The following is a 20,972-nucleotide window of genomic DNA, read 5'->3' as shown; positions in this document are numbered from 1 at the left end:
TCCCTGGCTCTGCCACAGGTTTGCAGCATGGCTTTGGAACCCTGGGCTCTACTCATTAGCCCATACTGCTGTGCCCCCTGCCTCTGGCTTTGTAGTAGGAACTTAACGATTTGTATGTGGCCAATCACAAGGCTGATCATTTGGAAAATGTTAATAAATGAACCAACAAAACTCTCCGCACAGAATCCCTGCATTTTTCCCTGGAGGGCCAACTGGCAACCCTAAGGAGCTGTTAGAGGCTGGACATCAGAAATGCGGAGAGTGCCATCTAGCTGCAATATCATACAACTACAACAGAAGAGGCAGAAACCTCTGGACCCAGAGGAGGGAAGGACGTCCAGCGTAGCACTGACATAGGGCATTCTGCTCTGAGGAAAGTACTCTTGAGCAACTTCCTCCAACCAGCCCAAATCTGGTGTTAAGAGGGGTCAGTAAATGTATCATAAACTAGGAGGCTGGGACTACTGGGATTAATAAAGGAGAACAATAGAAGGAGAGGAGGATTCCTACAACTTAAAGGTTTCAGAGTAGCAGCCGTGTTAATCTGTATTCACAAAAAGAAAAGGAGTACTTGTGGCACCTTAGAGACTAACAAATTTATTAGAGCATAAGCTTTCGTGAGCTACAGCTCACTTCATCGGATGCATTTGGTGGAAAAAACTTTTGCATCCGATGAAGTGAGCTGTAGCTCACGAAAGCTTATGCTCTAATAAATTTGTTAGTCTCTAAGGTGCCACAAGTACTCCTTTTCTTTTTACAACTTAAAGGGGTCCCTAAACTGGAATGTGCAAAGCAAAGGTTGCCTTTCCCTCCCCACACCTTCTGAGAGGGTCTCTTGGAAGACCCCTTGCTCTCCGCTATCTCCAGAAGATCACACCTAGCAATGAGATACTTTCTGAGGGTGGCTGGATACAGCATCCCACAGAGGAGCTGAGCTGTGGTAGTGAGCTCCCATGCTCTGTGCCATGACACAGCTGGGCTCCGTAGTCGGTCAGAAAATGGAAAAATAATTTCCTAAAATGTTTAATCTTTTGTTGACCTTTTGCAACCAGCTCAAGGGTGCAACTAGCCCACCCGGGGTAGGCTGAGGGACATTGGGTCATTTAATGATAGCAGTGCTCACCTCTTTGTACCGTCCCTCATATACCTCACCAAGTTTCTATCCACTCCACAGTTGTTTGGTGGGAGGGGAGGAGGAAAGGAGTTCCTGCAAGGATCTCTTCTCAGAGGTCCTTTCACACTGTCATGTTAAGGGGAATGGGTGGAGAGAAGTTTAACTCCAGCAAAAGATGGTATAACACGGTCCAATGGCTGGAAGCTGAAACTAGACAAATTCAGACTGGAAGGAAGGTGTCAATTTTTAACATGGAGAGTAATTTTCCACTGGAACAATTTACCCAGGGTTGCACTGGATTCTCCATCATTGACCATTTTAAAATCAAGATTGGATGCTTTTCTAGATCTGCTCTAGGAATTATTTTGGGGAAGTTCTCTGGTCTGTGTCATACAGGGGGTCAGACTAGATCATCACAATGGCTCTTTCTGGCCTTAGAAGCTGTGAATCTATAAAAAAAGGGCACAGGACCAATCCTGAAACCTAGGGACCCACGGGACACCAAGACCATCTGTGCAGAAACCCTTTGTCCCCACACTGTCTCTGTCCCTTGGACAGTCTTCCCCCAGCTCCCTGATGGTAATGCTCCATTGAAATCCCACTACACTGCACTTCCCCAGGGATTTCCCAGAGATTCAAGTGTAGGGGCCAAGGTAAGGAGCACTGGGAAGCACAGTCCTCAGAGCTCTGCTGAAGGCACAGGGAGAGCTCCCCCTCCTCTCCCTACGTTGGGGGAGCTTACGTCCCAGAGCCAGTCCCATCCTCACTCTGTCCCTACAGGAGGACTTAGGCAGGAGAATCTGAAGTGTAAGCAGCAGGAAGAACTGCTGGCTCACTGGCTGTGGTGTTTCTGGGGCTTCTAGCGTTTCTTGCCAATGGTCAGAGAAATCAGCAGCTTGACAGGTGCTGAGCCATTCTGAAAATTCTGGTGAATAATTGATTTTTGTTTTGAAGGGGAACTGAAAAATAAAATTAAAAATGGGTCCATTTCAAATGGACTGATTTCCCCCCAGTTTTTCAATACAGAAATAAAAATAATTGCGGGGGGGGGTGTTGAACAAAATGTTTCAAATGACATTTTCAAAATGAACTGTCAGTGTGAAACAAAATGTGGAAATGATTCCTTTCAAAAACATCTTGACATTTCCTAATTTTCCCCCCCACAACTATTCACCAAATTCAACCTGAATTTGCAAATATTTTCAGTGCTTTAAAAAAATGCATTTTTCAACTAATTTACTATTTGCTGAAACAAATTGCTGAGATCTAGTGAGGAATAATTAATGTTTGTAAGGCTCACTGAAATTCTAACGCAAAGAATCGAGAGAGCAGTCACGCGATCGTGGCTGGCCCACAGAACAAAAGACCTGCTGGCTAAAGCTCTGGGGTTTTGGAGCTGAGGGAGGAAGGTTTCTCCTCCAGCCTCTGCAGTTCCATGTGTGATTTATTTGATAGTATGTCTGCTGCCCACAACTCATGGGTTTGCAATTTCAAGTGTACTGAGCACCTGCAGCTCTCACTGATATCAGTGGATGCTTTTGGCTGGGAGCTAGCACCTCTAAAAACTGAGACACCTCTATTTAGATCCCTTGGTATGGATGTCGGTACCTAACTTCAGGCACTCAAGTTTGAAAATGTTGGCCTTCCCTTCCCTTTGGTAAGGCAGAGAAACCCCAGTCCTGCTCCCTGTGGGTAATGATGTGTCAGGGGCAAGAGATTAAAAGCAAACAAACGAATCAGAAATGGGCCCGGAGACCACCGAGTTCAGACCCAGACCAAATTCCCAACTCCCTCCAAGTGGGGGTGGGAGAGAAGGGCATTCAGTTTGAAGGGGTTTGATTCCAGACCACAGTGAGCAGACAGGAACTCTGTGCAGGGCTGTAATACTACTGGGTTGGAGAGCTAAGTCAATACACAGTTTTTTCAATCATATGAAAGTAGCTGAGATCCCAAGCATTTTCCTGGAGAATTCCCCCAAAGGCTCATTACATCCCAGCTCACCAATATTTAATACACAGTTCTGCAACTGTTGAAAAAGGATACATTGTCCTGTACTTTACCAACCACAGAGACATACAACTTGTGGTTTTCTTCACGTCATTTTCTTTTCAATGCCTGGACCTTTTCCTATATTTATTTAAACATAAGCCTAGACTCTCTTTCCTACATTAAACCAGGGGCTTAAACCAAAATGTGGAATCACTTGCTCCTGAGAGCAAACAGATTGGTGGATTCTCTGTAACGTGAAATCTTTAAATCATGAGTTGCAGACTTCAGTAACTCAGAGATTATGGGCCTATTACAGGAGTGGGTGGGTGAGGTTCTGTGGCCTGCAATGTGCAGGAGGTCAGACTAGATGATCATGATGGTCCCTTCTGATCTTAAAGTCTATGAGTCCCTGTCCTGCTTTCATCTGAGCTACCCGTCTGCTTAACTGAAACACAGCAAATGCTCCTGCACTTGTTACATTCACTCCAGAGTACCCCTGCATCACCACCAACACACACATATGTAAAACCTGTCTTGTCACTTAAATCAACTAACCTTCATGTCCATCCATAGCTCCCAGGCATTTTCAGTTATCTCCCTCTCTTTCAGTATTTTCGGAACAGAATTAACTATCACTGTGTGTCTGTAATCACTCCAATCTCATATTAGAGATTCCAACAGTGTGGTATTTCTGTTTCTTTATAAGGGTGGTGACTTTTTGTTTAAATAAACATTAGATGATTTTAGCTTTTCTACCCATATGAAAAGCCTTGAGCTGTTGAGATCAGAGCTATAAGTACACAATACAATAACTTGTCTTTTAAAAGGAATATACACTATGGCCAATGCCTTCCACTATTGCCAGTAACAATTCAGAATTTTATGAACAAGATCTCTCACCATATCCCCGGGTATTATAAAGCTAGAGGCATGTTGTCAATTCCTGGTTTGTTAATCAAAAAGACTGTTTCTTTCCTTGACATAAACCTCGATCAACCAGCTCTTTCATACTTGGACATAGCAAAGAATAAATTCATGTAGAGGTAGGTGAACCTTTTCAGCTGAAACTTTTTTTCAGTGAGAAATGCAGATTTGACAACACCCAAGATATTTTGCTAATTCAAGCCGATTTTGCTAAATTGTTTGTTGTCAAAAAAATTCAGAAAAAAATTGAAATTTTGTTTTGAGATATTTTAAAAATGAATATTTTTATGAAATGAACATTTCAATTTTTGGTTTGAAATGATTTCAAAATTCCCTTTAGTTTTTTTTTTAAAGGTTTAAAATGGTTAAGATAAAAACAAAACATTTTGATTTTGTCTGAAGAAAATATTTTCTTCAACCCCAAATGATTTTTTCCCTTTTCAATTGACCAAAAATTTTAGAAAAATTTTGTTTTCAGTTCTAACTTCAAAGAAAACTTTCCCCTGAATTTTCAAAATTGCCAATGAACTACAAAATCCGTCATTTGCCCCACCCACATGTAGTTTCTCCCCCAGGGAAAGGAGCTACTGTGCTTTTACATATTCTCCCTCTAGTAACAAGATGAAAACAAACAAGAGAAATATCCCAAAAGTTAAAACAAGATTAAAGAACAAAATAAAATCTCTAACTCAGAAGTCACAGAGCAGAGAATTCAAACCAAAATCTTAAGACTTAGACTAAAAATCAACTTAAAATATTATTTCCTGCTACTAGAAGGAGATGCTGGGAGAAGCCATAATAGCTTTTGCCTGCAAAACAGCTTTACTCCGACAGATGAGCGGTCTCTATCCCAAACTAGACGAGCCGTGGAAACGGACTAATTTCCCCCCGGCCAGGGGCTCTACCTGCCGAAATGAACAAGGGATGGCAAATGTAATTTACCAGGCAGCAGAACACCTTTTAGCGGACTCCCCAAACAGCGACCGAGCAGAACAAAAACATCATTTTAATAACTTCGGGGATTGACTCGACATAGGTTAAGTGCGACCTGGCCAGGAAAGTTAGGACCAAGTTATATTGATCATGTAAGACCGTAACGACTAAAACTTGAAAGAAATATTGAAACCCAGTAATAAACAACAAGACGAGTAATAGCAGGGCGGGGGATACAAAGGTACGGCCCAGCCTATGTCTAACCAGACTATGTCCTCAATTAATAACTGTCCTGAATAGATTTCAGAGGAGCAGCCGTGTTAGTGTGTAGCCGCAAAAAGGAAAGGAGGACTTGTGGCACCTCAGAGACTAACACATTTATTTGAGCAGAAGCTTTCGCGGGCTACAGCCCGCTTCATCCGATGCATTCGGTGGACTAAATGCACCCGAGGAAGTGGCCTGTAGCCCGCGAAAGCTTCTGCTCAAATAAATGTGTTAGTCTCTGAGGTGCCACAAGTCCTCCTTTCCTTTTTGTCCTGAACAGACAGAATTTACTGCCAGCAAAGGAAGGACCTAACCGGCTGGCGAAAGGACAACGGGGCCAGCTGGCAGGTACTAGCCAGTCCTTACCCAGAAACACCCCCTGCGACATAAGCTTGCGAAGCACCAGCCCTGTGTGCCTGGCAACCCGCGAGCCACAGGGGAAAACGCGCCCTCAGCAAGCCCCATCACCTACAGCCCGGACGGGCTTCCCCGGTGCTTTGCGCTGCAGCGCCCAGCGCCGGCCGCTGTCTCTTTAAGGGCTGGGGGAGGGGGGAGGCGCGCCCTGGCGGCCCACGGAAATCCGCGGGCTCGGAACGTTGCGTATCGCGTTGGCTCCCCGCCGCCTCCTGCGGCGCGAGGACTGGAAGAGATCGGCGCGCGCCGGGGAGCCGCGGCTGGGGAATCGCCGCGCGTCGGCGGGAAGCTGCGTGTGAATGAAAAGGGGCTCGGCGGGGGCGGGGGCGGGGCCGAGGGGCGAGCGCGAGCGGTTTGGCCGTGAGCGGGACGCAGGGGCTCGCCTCTCGCAGAGCCTGGCCGTGGCCCTCCCGCTCCGCTGCCGCGCCTTGCCTGGGGGAGCGCGCGCTCTGACGTAGGAACGGAGACGGCTGGCCGGCTCCTCGCGGGGCTCGCCGGTGGAGGGGAGCTGGTCCGCCCAGGCCCCGGCCCTTTGGCCTCAGAACTGCGCATTCTGGTGCTGACAGGTGCAGACTGGCGGATGGTTTGTTTTTGTTTCTTGTTGCGCTTTGGGCGTAACGAGCCTTGTACATCCGGCTTTGGAGCATCGCCCCCCGGGCTTGATTCTCCCGTTTTCCACCGACGCTGAAGCAAGACAACAAGTGACAAACGTTTGATTTGGTTGCTGCTGTTCTCCATCTGGGCGGAACTGTCCACCAATAGGTGCGCAACTTTCTCTGTCGTTTCTCGCCCCCAGGATTATGATTGCCTGGGGCTGCACGGCTCGGATTTACCTTTTCAGTTTAAGGCCCCTCAATGTGAGGAGACACCTGGTTTGGATAAGATGGGGTAATAAATCTGACAACTCCCCATCTAGTCATAAACACAGCTTGATCAAAGCTCAAGCCTTGGCTAAGACCACCCTAGTGTGCTGGGGGATCACGAAGGTGTCTGGTGTGAGATGCCAGGAAGCATCAAACCAATGTGCATCCTTATTCCCTGAACCTGCCAAAAACAAACAACCTTCAGCTGGATTCTTCTGGCATCTTGGCTTTGCCCTTCGCCTGGGACTCCGGGCTTGTGTTCTCTTGTTGAAGTTTGGCCCTTTGCTTCTGCTTTATCCCATGACCTACCTGTCTTCAGGTTTTTCAGCCCTCTGGCTCCATCTTCTGCTCAAGGCCACGGAGTCCTCGGGCCCCACTTATATCAAGCTGGGCCAGTGGGCGTGCACCAGGAGAGATCTCTTCTCTGAAGAGTTCTGTATTAAGTTTTCTAAGCTTCATGTCAAGGTGACCCCTCATCCCTGGGGTTACACCAAACGCTTCCTCAGGAGAGCATTTGGGGAAGACTGGAAGAGAGTCCTCAAGTTTAAAAGCAAGGAACCCATTGGCTCGGGTTGTGTTGCCCAGGTATACAAAGCTTATGCTGATGCCGCTACTATTGAGGACCCCCAGTTCGAGGAACGAGTGAAGAACTCTGAAACAGAATCTGCTTTTGAAGCCTGGGAGGTGTCTGGTCTTAGGGGCCTCTTCAGGTGGCCCTGGAAATGGAAGGCTGGAGAGATTTTGGAAGACAGCAGTGCAGACCAGTCACTTCAGGAAGAACGTTCCATTGAAGGTATTAATACAAATGCTACCTCTGAGAAGCAAATGTCTGGATCTCAGCTAACTACAAACACATCATCTGTCGACAGTTTAGATGAGATGGACCATCTTATTCCTGTAGCCATTAAAGTAAGTAATATAGATTGTTGGGGGATGACTTGGAATTAGAGATTGCTGAGTGAATCTGATGGAGAGTTTAGTTCTCATGAAAAATGAATAGATGTGGCGAGGACTAAATGCAGTGCAGGAGAGGTGCTGCTTAACCTTTCTGCCCAGGCAGTTTTCCCAGTACTCTTCAGTTCTAGCCTGTGGTACTGCTTGTCAAAAATGCTACTAATGCTCCTCAAACCTGATCCTCAACATCCCTTGCTGTTGCATGTTTGGGACTCTCCAAAATACAGACACTCCAGGCATGTCATGTTAATGGTCATGTCTAGTGCCCACATGGCAGTCAAGGCCCAATTTATTTTAAAACTGTGTATTGAGCTAGACTTCACTTTTGGTCTTAAGTAAATTGTCCAGCTCTTCTCTGCTTCTTTTTAACCATGAAATAAATACTCTGTTCAGGCCCCCCTAATGCCAATAGATAGAATGCTGCAGATGAAGGGAGGATGGGGAAAGCAGTTGTAAATTAGTTTTGGTGACATTGTAGGCTCTAAACTGAAGAAATGTGAGCAGTTTAAAAAGTATTATAAAGACTTCCTTTAGTCACATTTTGAAGCATGGGTCCCTGGGAAATGTGCATTGTTGACAGAGCTAATAGCAGCCCCTTTTTAATCTAAAGGGTATTTCCATTACAGCCTGGCGTGTGAATGTTTAGGAGCTATCATCTTAGCTTATTAAACTGAATGGACTGGCTTCTCTACAGTATCGGCATTATGCCCATGGGAGATGATCTGCCTACAGTTGTTTCTCGTGCAGGTCCTGCATCCTGGACTAGTCCACCAGGTCCAGATAGATCTGCTTCTGATGAAGATGGGCAGCAAGATCATTGGGCTTTTCCCAGGGCTCAAGTGGCTCAGCCTGACTGAAATAGTGGAGGAGTTTGAGAAGCTCATGACTCAACAGGTGGGCATAATTCCATGCTCTGCATATACTGAAGCACAGTTGCTTCCTCCCTTTGTCATACATCCACCTATGCATTATTACCAGACATTACAAAGAGAATCTGGCATCTTGTGCAGCATCACTGCATTCTGGTGCACAGTAGTGACATCAGTAATTACACCAGGGACGTCTTCAGTCCTGGGGTGTTCAGTGCCTCCTTGGTCTGGCAGCCAGGCCTTTTGGCTAGGGTACAAACTGTGAGAAGCGTCAGGACAGGATCGGTATCTGAGAAGCCTTCTCTCGTTTCCTTTCATTTCTTTTTAGGGGGATAATAATACTCACAGGATAATCATCGTTTCCAAATTATGGAGGGAAGGTCACCTTTTTGCTTCTTCAAACTGCTGCTGAGAGCTAAGAAATATATTTTGGGGGTATGAAGGAGTGTGACTTAGAGGAAGCATGGTCTTGTGCTTAAGGCACTGGATTGGAACTCTGGAATCCTGATTCAGTTCCTGACTCTGCTGCAGACTGCCTGGGTGACCTTGGGCAAGACACTTCTAATTTCTTCCTGCCTGAGTTCCCTGTCTGTAACATGAGGATAACACTTCCTTTCTCCCACCCTTTGGCAGGTCTAGTTAGATTGTACACTCTTTTTGGGCAAGGAATGTCACTTATGTGTATGTACAGCACCTAACGCAATGGATCCCCATCTTGGTTGTGACCTTGCATGACTGTAATACAGATCATAAAGAGGAATATTTGTCACTTTTTTCTATCTAATTGAAGTAGTTCTAAGATGCCTATCCCTGGGGTGCCTCATTCTGTAATATTTCCACCAGGAAAGCTTAGCTAAGAAGCACCATTTCTTTCTTTCTTTCTTTCTTTCTTTCTTTTTAACCAGTTTTCTGGTGGAGTTGGCTGAGCTCTGTTGGGTTTGAATGTCAAGCAGTGCCGTGGTAGCTCAGGCAGGACCCTCCAGCTTCCTGTCCTCCTAGTTCTGCACCACTCAGTCTCCCCTTTCTCTTCATCCCTCTTTAGCTTGACCTACGCTATGAAGCCAGAAACCTGGAGCGCTTCCAGAAAAATTTCCTGGATATGGATTTTGTTAAGTTCCCAACTCCACTTCACCCCTTTGTAACGAGAAATATCCTGGTGGAAACATTTGAGGTAAGAGCTACAGCGGCAATGAGAAGAATGGTGGTGCTAGAAGTTTACACTCAATGGTTGATTTTAACCACAACACAAAGCCCTTTCCTAGAGGTGGCCTAGGGAGGGAAAGATGAGTGGTAGGAGAGTACGTCTCTCTGCTATTGGCTAAAATGTGTCTGGATCCTTCCTTCACTCTTTCCTTTCTTGCTCTTCTTTTCAAGGTCACTTTCCTTGAAATAAGGGTGAGAAATGTAGTCTCAACTCCATGTAGAAAAGGGCACAAGACTCTGGGTGCTAAAAGGAAACCAGAACTGTTCTCTAGCAATCTTGTGTTTCTGTTTGTGTTTTCTGCCCATAAAACACACTCCAGTTCTCCTTTTCTGTGTTACGGTTGGGTGAATAGTTCAGGAATCTAACTTGATCTGGTCCAATAAAGGGATATAGTTGGGTTTGTTGGTTCATCTTCATTGTGGACCAGCTTTGAATCCGCTCCCAAAGCTGTTCTTTCAGCTCCACTCTGTGTGTCAATTCTACCTATATATTTTCTTTAGTATCTCTTGCCCCAAAATCCCTCATAGCCTGTTTCACACCCACTTAGCCAATCACCTCCCAGTCCCAAACTTTTGCTTCTCTGACTTCATCAGCCACAGCAAATTCAGCCTGTATTAACCTAGCCCCCTTTGCGGCATCTTCATTGCCCTGCCAAGGACGGGAGACACCATGACCCTGGAATGTGGGTGTGGAGGAGTAAGACATAGGGATCTATAGGATCTGTCTGACTCCCATTCTGTCTTTGTTTAAGGAGAGTCAGCCCATATCCCAGTATCTGCATATGGACATTTCCTCGGAGCTCAGGAGGAGACTAGCCAAGATGGGCATAGACATGCTCCTAAAGATGGTAAGAGTCTGGGCTGTGTGGTTAGAGTTGAACTGTGGAGGAGGATGCTTTCCCATTGTTAAAATAATTCAGTTAGCCTAATACGTGTGTGTGTACGTGTGTGTGTACACACACACACACACACACACACACACACACACACACACACACACACACACACACACACACACACACACACACACACATATGTATCGTTCTGGGAAGCCATAGATCTGCATTTAATTAATATTAACACATAGCTTTGGAGATGTAAAGCACAATATACGTTTTAAGTATCATCTCGGCGGAGGCTACAGGACTTATAAAAGCCCCAGGGAAAGAAGCTAACCTTCTAGTTCCATTTGTCAAAGCATCTGCTGCTACCAATTTACAGGTAGGTGAAATATAATACTAAACGTGGAGCAAAGAAAATAAATCTGGCCAGCTCTTGTGCGCAATGCAACTTACCCTTATTTTTCTTTTGAGTTGAAGATGGTTAGCCCAGCGCGGGTTTTGCAACCTGTAACTATTCAGTTACTCAGTCATGGCCAGAGTGAATGCTGGATTCTGAATGGGTACTGGCAATGAGAAGCCAGAGTTCTGTCCAGTTATGGCTTATTTTCAGAGACTAATGCTGTTCCTGATCTCTGATTCCCCAGAACTATCTTGGACTCATAGCAAATCTTCATTTTCGCTACATGCAGCTTTGCCGATGCACCCTGATTTTCGCCTACAGCAATTCCTGCTGTTTCAGCATTGGGCCACTCCTGAGCAGAAGCTACTAACTGTATCAGTGTGTATTTGTTTTGTGATGTTGCAAAGAGATCACGGGGGGGGGCAGGACTGAAACCACCCCCCAATGCCATTTACCATCTACTCAGGTTTTGGACGCAGGTCTCACACCATGGAAGATTTTACTCCAGATACCTTTTGTCCTTTTTATTATAAATATCACCCCCTCCAGGTGTTTGTTGATAATTTTGTCCATGCTGACCTGCACCCTGGGAACATCTTGGTCCAGGGCACTGCGCATTTCAGCACTGGCCGCAAGGATCAGACCGCCATTGTGGACATGTGTGACACGCTGATCGTGGAAGTGCAGCTGTCCCCCTGCCCGCTCCGTCTGATGCTGCTGGATGCAGGGATTGTGGCAGAGCTGCAGGGAGCTGACCTTCAGAACTTCAAGGCTGTCTTCACGGCTGTGGTACAGGGACAGGTGAGGCCTGCTCCAGATGGGTGCTGACTGCTCTGGATTTGGGGGAAGGGAGACATCTGGAATTCTTCAGTCATCTCAGTTGTCAGCAGTACATTATACAACCATTCCCCAAGCGAGTGCCAGCACAGGTACAACCCACACATCAGCACTTCCACAACCCTATTGCTGCATTTCATTCTTGAGCTGGAGGGTCCACCTCTGCAAGAGGATGTAGTTTTATCTTCATGCCCATTTGGTCCTTGGCCTCTCGTCTGAGACTGCCAGCATGCAGTGAATAGTTGTCTGTCAGGAACTGTACTGAGACCAAACTCATCTCACACAGCCACTGAAGTGAAGCTACTTCCAGTTACTAAAAACACAAGCTGGCTTTGAACTAGTGGCCTACAGATGAATGGCTTTTACATGAGGTCCTGTCACTATTTCCATGGGCCAGCCAGCCCTCAGGGTATGTGTAGTAAGCTGCATCCCTGAGCTAGCATCTCCCAGCTGGCCCTTTAAATTAGTTCCACCCACACTGGCTTGGAAGCCTCTCAAATAAACAAAACTTGAAAAACCCTTCACACCAAAATGTCCCTTTCTCGCCAGGCATCTCTGCTGGGGTGGGGCCCCTGAGAGCTCTCCTTCTGGTCAAAAAGGGCTAGTGTACCCTGTTAGAGGAAGCAATTTAATTACTACAGGTGCCACTGGAAGCCTGAGAATGAGGGTATTGTGCGCAGCTGCATTACAGATCTGGTGGTGTTACCATAGTCTGGGATTCTTATAGACACATCTCTTCCTACTTGTTTCACAGGGGGAGAGAGTGGCAGAATTGATCCTTCATCACGCCAGGGCTAACCAGTGCAAGGACATAGAAAGATTCAAAGTTGAAATGGCAGAGCTAGTGACCAAGGCCAGGATGAACACTGTAGCACTGGGAAAGGTGAGCAGACTAAATATGGTACCCAGCCCAGGACACACACTCTCATTGAGTACACCCGGGCTTTTAAACGGGCCCAGATTGAAAGACTAGATGCTTACACATCAGCCATCTCTTGTCAGTGTTACCAGTTCTTTACGATTCTTTATTCTCACAGCTGGAGAAAAACTCTATCAAGGCCCCTAAGTCCTCTTTTATTTCCTTCTAACTTAAAATAGTGTTGACTTTTTTTTTTTTTTAATCCAAGGAGTTGTAGCCTGTATCCTTCTGGCTCAATCCTGCTGGGACTCCCTTTGAAACCAGTAGTAGTGCTCCAGCAGTGAGGCTTCAGAGCAAAGCAGGGGTCGATTGTTGTGTCTCCTCAAACCTTTTACCTCCATCCTGGGCCAGGGGGTTGAGAGAGCCAGAGATATTGGTGGAGTCTCAGCTGATGCCCTCTGAATATTTACCAACATCTTGATGGATAAGGCTGTCAATGGAGCATAGCAAATATTGTTCTCTGAGCAATATATCTAATAATATCTGACACTTAATATTCTTAGACTTTAAACTGATCATACAATATGCCAATAGCTTACTCTGGTAAATCCCTCCCATTCCTGCTGGCAGTAGTGTTCATGGTCTCCTAATCAGCAGAGTTAATTTTTTCTTTGTATCTTTACATCTCAGCTTCAAGTGGCGAATCTGCTCTCCAGTGTCTTTAAGTTACTGATGACCCACAAGGTGAGGTTCTCTGTGTTCATTTCATTCTCCTTAAAAGTTGTGCCAGGCTTTGCCATCTGAAAGATGGGCAGGGGGGAACCATTGGGATTGCATAGGTGTGAGGTGAGGGAGAGTGTCTGAAATGTGCGGGGGGATCGTGCGTGCTGTATTGCCTGCGATGATTGGAAAAGAGTGCCTTAAAGCCTTTGAGGCCAGTGAGGGTTTTCCCCATCTATTTCAGGGGGCTTTGGATCTGGCCCTCAATAACCTGCATTTCAGAACTGACCCCAGACCTTAAAAGGACAGTGTTGATGTCTCCATTTTTTTCCCCTTACTGTTAAAAGTAAAATGAAAACAATTTGCTTTTTTCCCTGCATGCATTGCTTCCTTATTGTAGGGTTGCGTAGGTGCACTGGGCTCTACACGCTGGTTTGTGAGGGGGTTACCCAGGAGTTAGGAGCTACTGGGACTTGCTTTAAAGCAGAAAAAAAAATCACTTGTTTAATTGAATTCAACTGAGCTATGACAATGCTTCTATGAACTAGGGCGCGTGCTCCATGGGGCTCCCTCCTTGACAGTGTGGAGGTGGGGGAGGGGAGGCACATTGCCCCTTTTCATGCGTGTATACTTGCCAGGTCCATGGAAGCTCCTACAGCCGAGTTGGCACTGGGCAGCACTCCTAACTCCTGCTCCTCCATGAAGGGAAAAATCCTCTTCTATATGGAAGTGCAGAGTACTGTCTACTGGGCTAACTTAGGATGTCTCCTTTGACATGATCCGCTTCCTCTCCTCCCTTCTGCTGAATTGCAGCGAGGCTGATTTGAAACTGAAGGGAAATGAGTAAGCTCCTGTGTCACAGTCCAGATGTCTATGCACACAGACGCCCTCCCAGCCCACACCCACCGCAGGCTGGCACCTCATTGAAAGGGGCTTGGAAAGAACAAAGCCACCCAAGTCCATTACAACCTCTGCACTTGTGCTTTCAGGTGAAGCTGGAGAGTAACTTTGCCTCAGTTGTCTTTGCCATCATGGTTTTGGAAGGGCTTGCCCGTTCGCTGGACCCTGAACTGGACATCTTGGAGGCAGCTAAACCACTTCTTATCAGAACTGCTGCTTCTCTCCTAGAGTAGCAGCGGCCACTGACATTTGTCTTGCATTGCTGGGCTCTTTGGCAAGGACTGTCTGTGCTCCTTGGTAGCTGATGGGGAAACAGCCTGAAGCTGGGGACAAGCCCTCACCTCTGATGAGAAGCAGTGGGCTATTCCCCATTAAACTGGGTATCAGCCATCACCACCCAGGCAGCATCCAGGTGCCAAAGACCTTTCCAGCTGACTTCATGGTCCCCCATCCTGCCTATGAGAGAATGCTGTTCTACGACAATAAAGCCCTTTAATTTGTATCCAAGTTTGAGTAACAAATATTGACGTTGAGCTATGGCTTGGTAAGACTTGTTAGGAATCAGGCCTCCTTATTGATTAGTCCTACTTTGCTGAAAGGCATTCAAACTGCAATGAGAAGGGGTCATACGAGTGGATAGATGGAAAAGCCTTGGAAATGCAATTGCAAACATCAGGGACATTTTGCAGCTTGAAATGATGGGTTCTGACTTCCTTAGAGAGAACTTTGCTTTCAGCCTTATGGGCCTTTTAGAATTTTACACGTTCATACAATCTGGTGTTCTTTGATAGTTGGGTTTGACAGGATGTTGGGTATTCCTTCAGCCTGACTGAAGTGAAACTGTCAAGTCATCTAGGTTCACAAGATTGCAATAATCTAATGGGGGGAAGTAGTCTGGGTTTGAAACATCTTTTAAAAATGTTTAGATCTCACCGCTGTGATCAGGAGTTTTAAATTAAAACAAAAAAACACTCCATCTCTCTTGTGGAACAAAACCATGTGCGAATTCCCCCTATAGGCTAGCTCCTAAAAGCTATAGTTGGATTGGGCTTTAAAGAGCCAGATCAGTTTCAGTGTCATTTCAATCCCAGGGGAGGAGATATTATTTTCAGGCATTGAAGAATAGAAGCTATACATATTTTTTTAAATAGTTGCTAAGCATCTCTTACTCTGGGGAGCTGGCGATCTCCATGTATTCTGTTGCTAGAAGAAGATTGCATCCTATTTAGTATAGGGTTTGACACCGTGTACAAGCTCAGCATGGTTTTCCTCAAGCACCAGCAAATTAAAGATGGATCTTGGCGTGCAAGGAGCAGAAATGTTTGCTGAAGTCTGAGGAGCAGGGGCTCAAGCCTGCCATTAACTTCAGTGGATGCAGGATCAGATCTTGTGCTGGTTAGCGTGAATAGCAATGACACGAGAGTGCAGAGAAGACTGTGCTGTTATGACTATTTGAACAGGTAATGGAGAACTGGTTCCACCTTCCTATATCGATAGCATTCATTTGTCTTTAAACACTACCCTTCCTAATGCCATTTGAATGTTACCCATAAACCTTTCCACAGATTAAATGCTACAAAATGGATTTTGTTTACTATCCTCTTGAAAGAGGAAGCACTCTGGGGAAAGATGTAATTTAAAATGCACCATTTATCAATCTCCTCTTGGCTGACACACATTTTTGAGTAGTTGCTAGTGCAAGTACCTTTACATGAAACATAATTTTACAAAAATTCTGTTGCTTATGAGCGTCTGAGTAAAATAACTCCTGAATATCCACCCGTGAGAAGCTGCTGATTTTTATAAGATATAACCTGCTGAACAACTGCAACTGAGGACAAGATCAGACAGCTCGTTATAAATATAGTTTCAGAGGCTTGAGAGTCCATTTTTATATTGAAATGTTTGGGTTTTTTTTTTCTTCATTCTTTCCCCCTGTAGATCAAAGTTGTTAAAGTAACTGACTACATTAACTAAGTCACCATTATATTAGGAGTGAGTAATCTGATTATTTTGAAGGAACAACAATATTCACTACATTGTTACTTTTCTGAGCCATCCGGCATGAATGGTGATGCCGTGGTACTCAGTGGGACCAAAGAGGCCTGGGGCCGCCTACACAAGTGATTCAAAAGTTCTGGCTATTAAAATAATCTGGAAAAACAAACATTTCACTGTACTATGTTATATCATTTCTGTTTGTATCACTGTACTGCCCTGAGATCCCAGTCAGGAGCAGAGTTCCTCTGTGTTCTTAAATCATTTTGGACAAAATGGGCTAGTCGGTTTTTTCACTCTCAGGTTCTCATGTGCTAGCCTAATGCTGTAGAAGTTTGGGTTATAAATAATAAAGGGGATTTGTTTTAAAGAAAAAGTTGGTTGCATAATTAAAATGCAATCACGGAAACATTTGTTAGTGATGGTTTGAGATGGCTGTTCTACAAAACTCAAGTGAGGTATGTTGAGGTTAAAACACAGTGACAACAAGGCACTTTAGACTCAGACTCAAAGGTCAGAAGGGACCATCATGGTCATAGAGTCTGACCTGCTTTTTCTGAGGTAAACCAGGCCAGGTCAGCCCAAGGCAGGTGTATAGTGCTGCGATTGCTTAGTTTGCCTTGTGGTAAAACTAAGATGCCTGGTCTTCACTGTGTTTTTATCTTGGCAGAGCTCATGCTAGGCACCAGGTGTAAAAAAAAAAAAAAAATTGCACCTTTTTAGCAGTGATGACGAGGCCCTTAGATTGCTAAGAAAGAATCTGGATCCATGACCTAGCTCTATGTAACTGGCATTTACTGAAATATCTGGAGGGCATGAACTTCAAACCTTATCTATGGGAATATGTTCTAATGCTTGAAGAGCAGAAAGTGCAAGTGGTCAGCTACTCTGCTTTAAAAAAATTATAAAAAGATGCTTGCTCTTTTGAAAAGGCCAGTGTCTATAAACAGCTGGTCCTGTGAAGACGTGAATTGATATAATCCCTCATCGCTGTGGGTTTTGCATTGTACAATCAATGTTGTTCCAAGCAATTTGTTAGTTTCACAAAGTGCACAGAACGTAATGTAGTAGTAGTTTTATCTATTTAATTAAATCTTGGTTCTGTTATATTATAATTTGAAACACAGTATCTCAAGTGGGGATTATTCCTATCATACCATATAGGAAATCAGACCATTTAGAGTTGCAGTAAAACGGATTCTTATCAAATGAAGTGTTCTAAATCTTGTGTCATTTGTGGTCACAATAGAGCACATCATTAGTTGCATTTCTGGCTAATTAAAGCCAAGGCTAGGAGCTCTCTGCTGTTGAAGGAGAAGCTCAAAGTTGACACACATGGATATCTGATGATGCCATGCAGTGGACTGGCATTCACAAAAGTGACAGTCATCACCCCTCACAGGAGTGGAAAGAAAAACGCTTGGAAGTAGCAGTAGCCTGTATTAGTCTGGGTGCGATGCTTTAAAGATGCTTGCGCTTGTCCAAGCAAGGCTTTTGTGGCCTCCCATCCCCTTGCTGGGAAGGCGACATGCAGGGGAAAAATATAGGAATGTACAGCAGAGCTGACAGCTTGTCTATGGCAGTAACCACTGCTGAAAGCTTCTATTTGGTATCACGGGCATCAGGAAGGAAATACTTCCTGTTCTCCAGCTGCTAATCGGTTTCTGCATGAAGCATGAGAAATGGTAGCCCTTGTAATTTCATCCTAGAGTTGTTAGTCTTATTCACAGAAATGTTTAGTTATGTATCTGATTACTCTCCTCCTTGGCTATTCATGGTAACAGGAAAGGGACTCCCTGTTTATCCATCAGTGTCCCTACTCACAGTTAGCTGTCACTTTCCCCCCAGCAGAACAACAGGAAGGGGAAACTTTGTACAAGAAAATAGCCACAAGTTTGTTTTCCAGGTTTATATTTTGCATTCTCCTCCCTAGGGGGAGTGGCCTGCAGGGGTGTGGAGGTGGGAGGGAGTTGGTTATAACCTGATGGTTATTCAGAAGTGAAGGCTCTGAAGTTAAATTAAAGCCAAACCCGGATAATGTTTGGTCATCTATAAGCTTTTCTAAAGCACCCATCATGGCACTGACTGTACTCTCTGCCGCCCGCAGCAATATTTGTGACAAGTAGTGCAACTTGTTTACGTGCTGTGCAGCCACTGGTTCCCCCTCTGTGGTTGCTTACAACTACCCCCTCCACTGGTGAGGGAGGGTGCAAATGCAGGGAGTTAATGCTGAAAGCTGCAGCATTAACTTCATGTGGCAAAGCATTGTATAATAAAACCTGTGTCCATGACTGCATGCCACACACCCTGCTGCTCCCTGTATCCCCCTCCACATGTATCTCACAAGACATGGTATCACTGTATTGGGAGCAAGCATTTGTGTGGGGAATGCCACATAGCTACCTTTCCTAGTTCATAGTGCTCTTATTGCATATGGTAAACATGCAGTTGCAACCCTTGTAGAGCAAAGCAGAGTAGAGCCCAAGGCCCAAAGAAATCAGAAGTGGAAAAACATTAGGTCACGTGTAGGGCTTCTGATTTTCATTTTTAACTGAAAAACACTGATAAAAACGCCTGCTCTCTGGAGTGGCTCACAATCCTGAGTTCCTAGCTCAAGGCAGACTGTCAAAAACAGGGCAAAGACCTCAAACTTGGTGGTATGGGCTATAATTAGATTTTACTAAGCCAGTAACAAATGCAAACTGGATCACTACAACTGTCTTACCATGGAGTCATAGACAGTCCCCTTAGACTCTGCAGTCTTATCTTGCCACCCAGAGACAAACTAGACAGTGATAAATGGTCACTTACACCAAAAATCACATTCAGGTTACTTCCAGTCCGAAGAGACCAGTCACTTATCCCAGATCAATTGGTACCCTAGATCTTACACCAAAGACAACACCTGTAGCCAATTCTGTAATAAACTATCTAAAGGTTTATTTTATGAATGAGCTCCCAGCCACTCATGAACCATCAATAGAGAGGCTGAAGCCAGTTCCCCTAGTTCCCCAGTCTTGCACCCCAGAACTGTACCATTTTGCACTGGTCAGAAGCCTGGTCATTTTGCACTGGTCATTAGTTTGCCTCTGTAGCAGGATCTCAGTTGGTCCACCCAGCCGGTGGGGGAGTGGAGAGCTACTGACTTGCCAAAAGGCCTTGGTCTCACACCTTTCTGTCGATGGGGAGTTAGCGAAGGGAGGTGTGCCCGCACAAGTCAGTGGCATGCCCTCAGGCAGGGGAGCCCTGGCAAGAGTCAGTGACTCACCCCTTAGGCAGGGGAGCCCTGGCAAGAGTCAGTGGCGTGCCCCTTAGGTAGGGAGAGCACCGGCAAGAGTCAGTGGTCTTTATCAGGGTTCTGCCACCTGAGGCGGGGTGGCCGGGGTAGGAGAATGCAGGCCCACCCAATTCCACTGTGTTCCAGCTCAGGGCCCTGACAGTGGCAGAAGGAGAGGGTCCCACCACTGGGTCAGCAGGGATCCGTCCGCAACACATTGACCAATACTGACTCACTGCACAGTCCAGTTCTGCCCCTGGGCTACTTCCTACCCAGCCTCTCAAGTGGGTCCCTCTGGTTCCTCCAACTCATCAGGATATTCAGCTGCCAGTAGCCCCAGTAGCTCCAGCTCACCCTCAGCGTCAGGCTCACTCTGGCTCAGGACACTGCCTGGCTCCTCCAGTTCCTCGAGCTACTCTGCAGCTGACAGTCCTGGTAGCCCAAGTCCTTCCTCAAGATCAGGTTTCCCCTGGTCCAGGGCCTCACTGGCTCAGCAGCAGGGAACAGCCAGCAGTCTGTGCCTATCTCCCTCCCTGATGCAGCCCTGACTAAGGGCCACGCCTTTGTACTTCCTGTTCCATTCCTCCCCTTCTGGGGGGTGGAGTAAGTTTGGCCTTGCCCTGTTCACTCAGGCTGAGAGAGTGGCTCTTTACCCTCTGGTTCGGAGGGAGGCCACCCTGGCTCCCTACAGCCTTTCCTTCATAGGAAAGTGGACATGTACTAGCCTTGGTAATCTGAGCTCAGACTTCCCAAGTACGTCCATCAAAACACACAGTTTTATGTAAAATATAAAAACAGATTTATTAACTACAGAAAGATAGATTTTAAGTGATTATAGGTGATGAGCATAAAGGTCAGAGAAAATAAAAATGCAAACATGCATTCAAAATCCTAAACTTTTAGTATAAGCAAGAGTTGAATCAAACAGCTTTTCTCATCCTAACAGATGGTCCAAGTATTTTACAGTTCCTCAGTACAGAGGCTGGGATTACCTTCCAACCTGGGACCAAACTTCCCCAGTTCAAAGTCTTTGTCCACCAGACATTCTTCCAGGTGTTGAGTTGGGTGGGAAGAAAGGCCAAGTGATGATGATGTCACTGCCTCTCTTTTATGTTTTCTTCCAGCTTGCCGGAAAGATCTTTGCTGTGATATGGGTTAGTCCACCCCCATAGTGTATTTGCCTTCTCCGAGAAGTCTCTTGGATAGTGAATTGTGTGTTGATGAGCTATTATTGCTGCCTGGCTATTGACGGCGTCTCCTTTGTTGTAACTGAAAGGCTGCTTGTGTGTGTGCCCAACCTCACAACATATAGCAATACTTCATAACTTCATATATAATGATAGCACACACAATCCAACAGGAGATTAATGTTCAACAGATTAAAACTTTTAAAATGATATCTCACAAGGCATACTTTATATGAAACACACCCTAATCATATCACAGTAGTGAATATGGGGGTTCCAGGGTGCTACTTTGAGGTACAGAGTGTCCAGGGCTGGTGCAAGGATGTTTCGCGCCCTAGGTGAAACTTCCACCTTGTGCCCACCCCGTCGCCCTGAAGTGCCCCCCCATGGCAGCTCCACACCCCCCCGCCCTGAGGTGCCCCCCC

At 45.7% G+C, this 20,972-nt stretch overlaps 1 protein-coding gene across 2 annotated transcripts; it reads left to right on the top strand.

The window, feature by feature from the left end:
- Positions 1–5,737: 5,737 nt before the first annotated feature.
- On the top strand, positions 5,738–16,242 carry ADCK2 (aarF domain containing kinase 2). Of its 2 annotated transcripts, none has more exons than XM_038393773.2 (8): positions 5,738–7,410; positions 8,203–8,349; positions 9,367–9,495; positions 10,280–10,375; positions 11,319–11,570; positions 12,361–12,489; positions 13,156–13,209; positions 14,175–16,242. In XM_038393773.2, the coding sequence occupies exons 1-8, from the start codon at positions 6,439–6,441 to the stop codon at positions 14,316–14,318; spliced, it is 1,923 nt and encodes a 640-aa protein (XP_038249701.1). In that variant the 5' UTR covers positions 5,738–6,438; the 3' UTR covers positions 14,319–16,242. The 2 variants fall into 2 exon arrangements, with proteins under 2 accessions (XP_038249701.1, XP_043374716.1); XM_043518781.1 differs by having other exon boundaries at positions 5,960–7,410; positions 13,430–16,242.
- The last annotated feature ends 4,730 nt before the right edge of the window (positions 16,243–20,972 follow it).

This window comes from Dermochelys coriacea, chromosome 1, assembly GCF_009764565.3.
Source record: "Dermochelys coriacea isolate rDerCor1 chromosome 1, rDerCor1.pri.v4, whole genome shotgun sequence".
In the NCBI taxonomy this organism is placed as follows: Eukaryota; Metazoa; Chordata; order Testudines; family Dermochelyidae; genus Dermochelys; species Dermochelys coriacea.
This window is presented reverse-complemented; position numbering and strand designations above follow the sequence as displayed.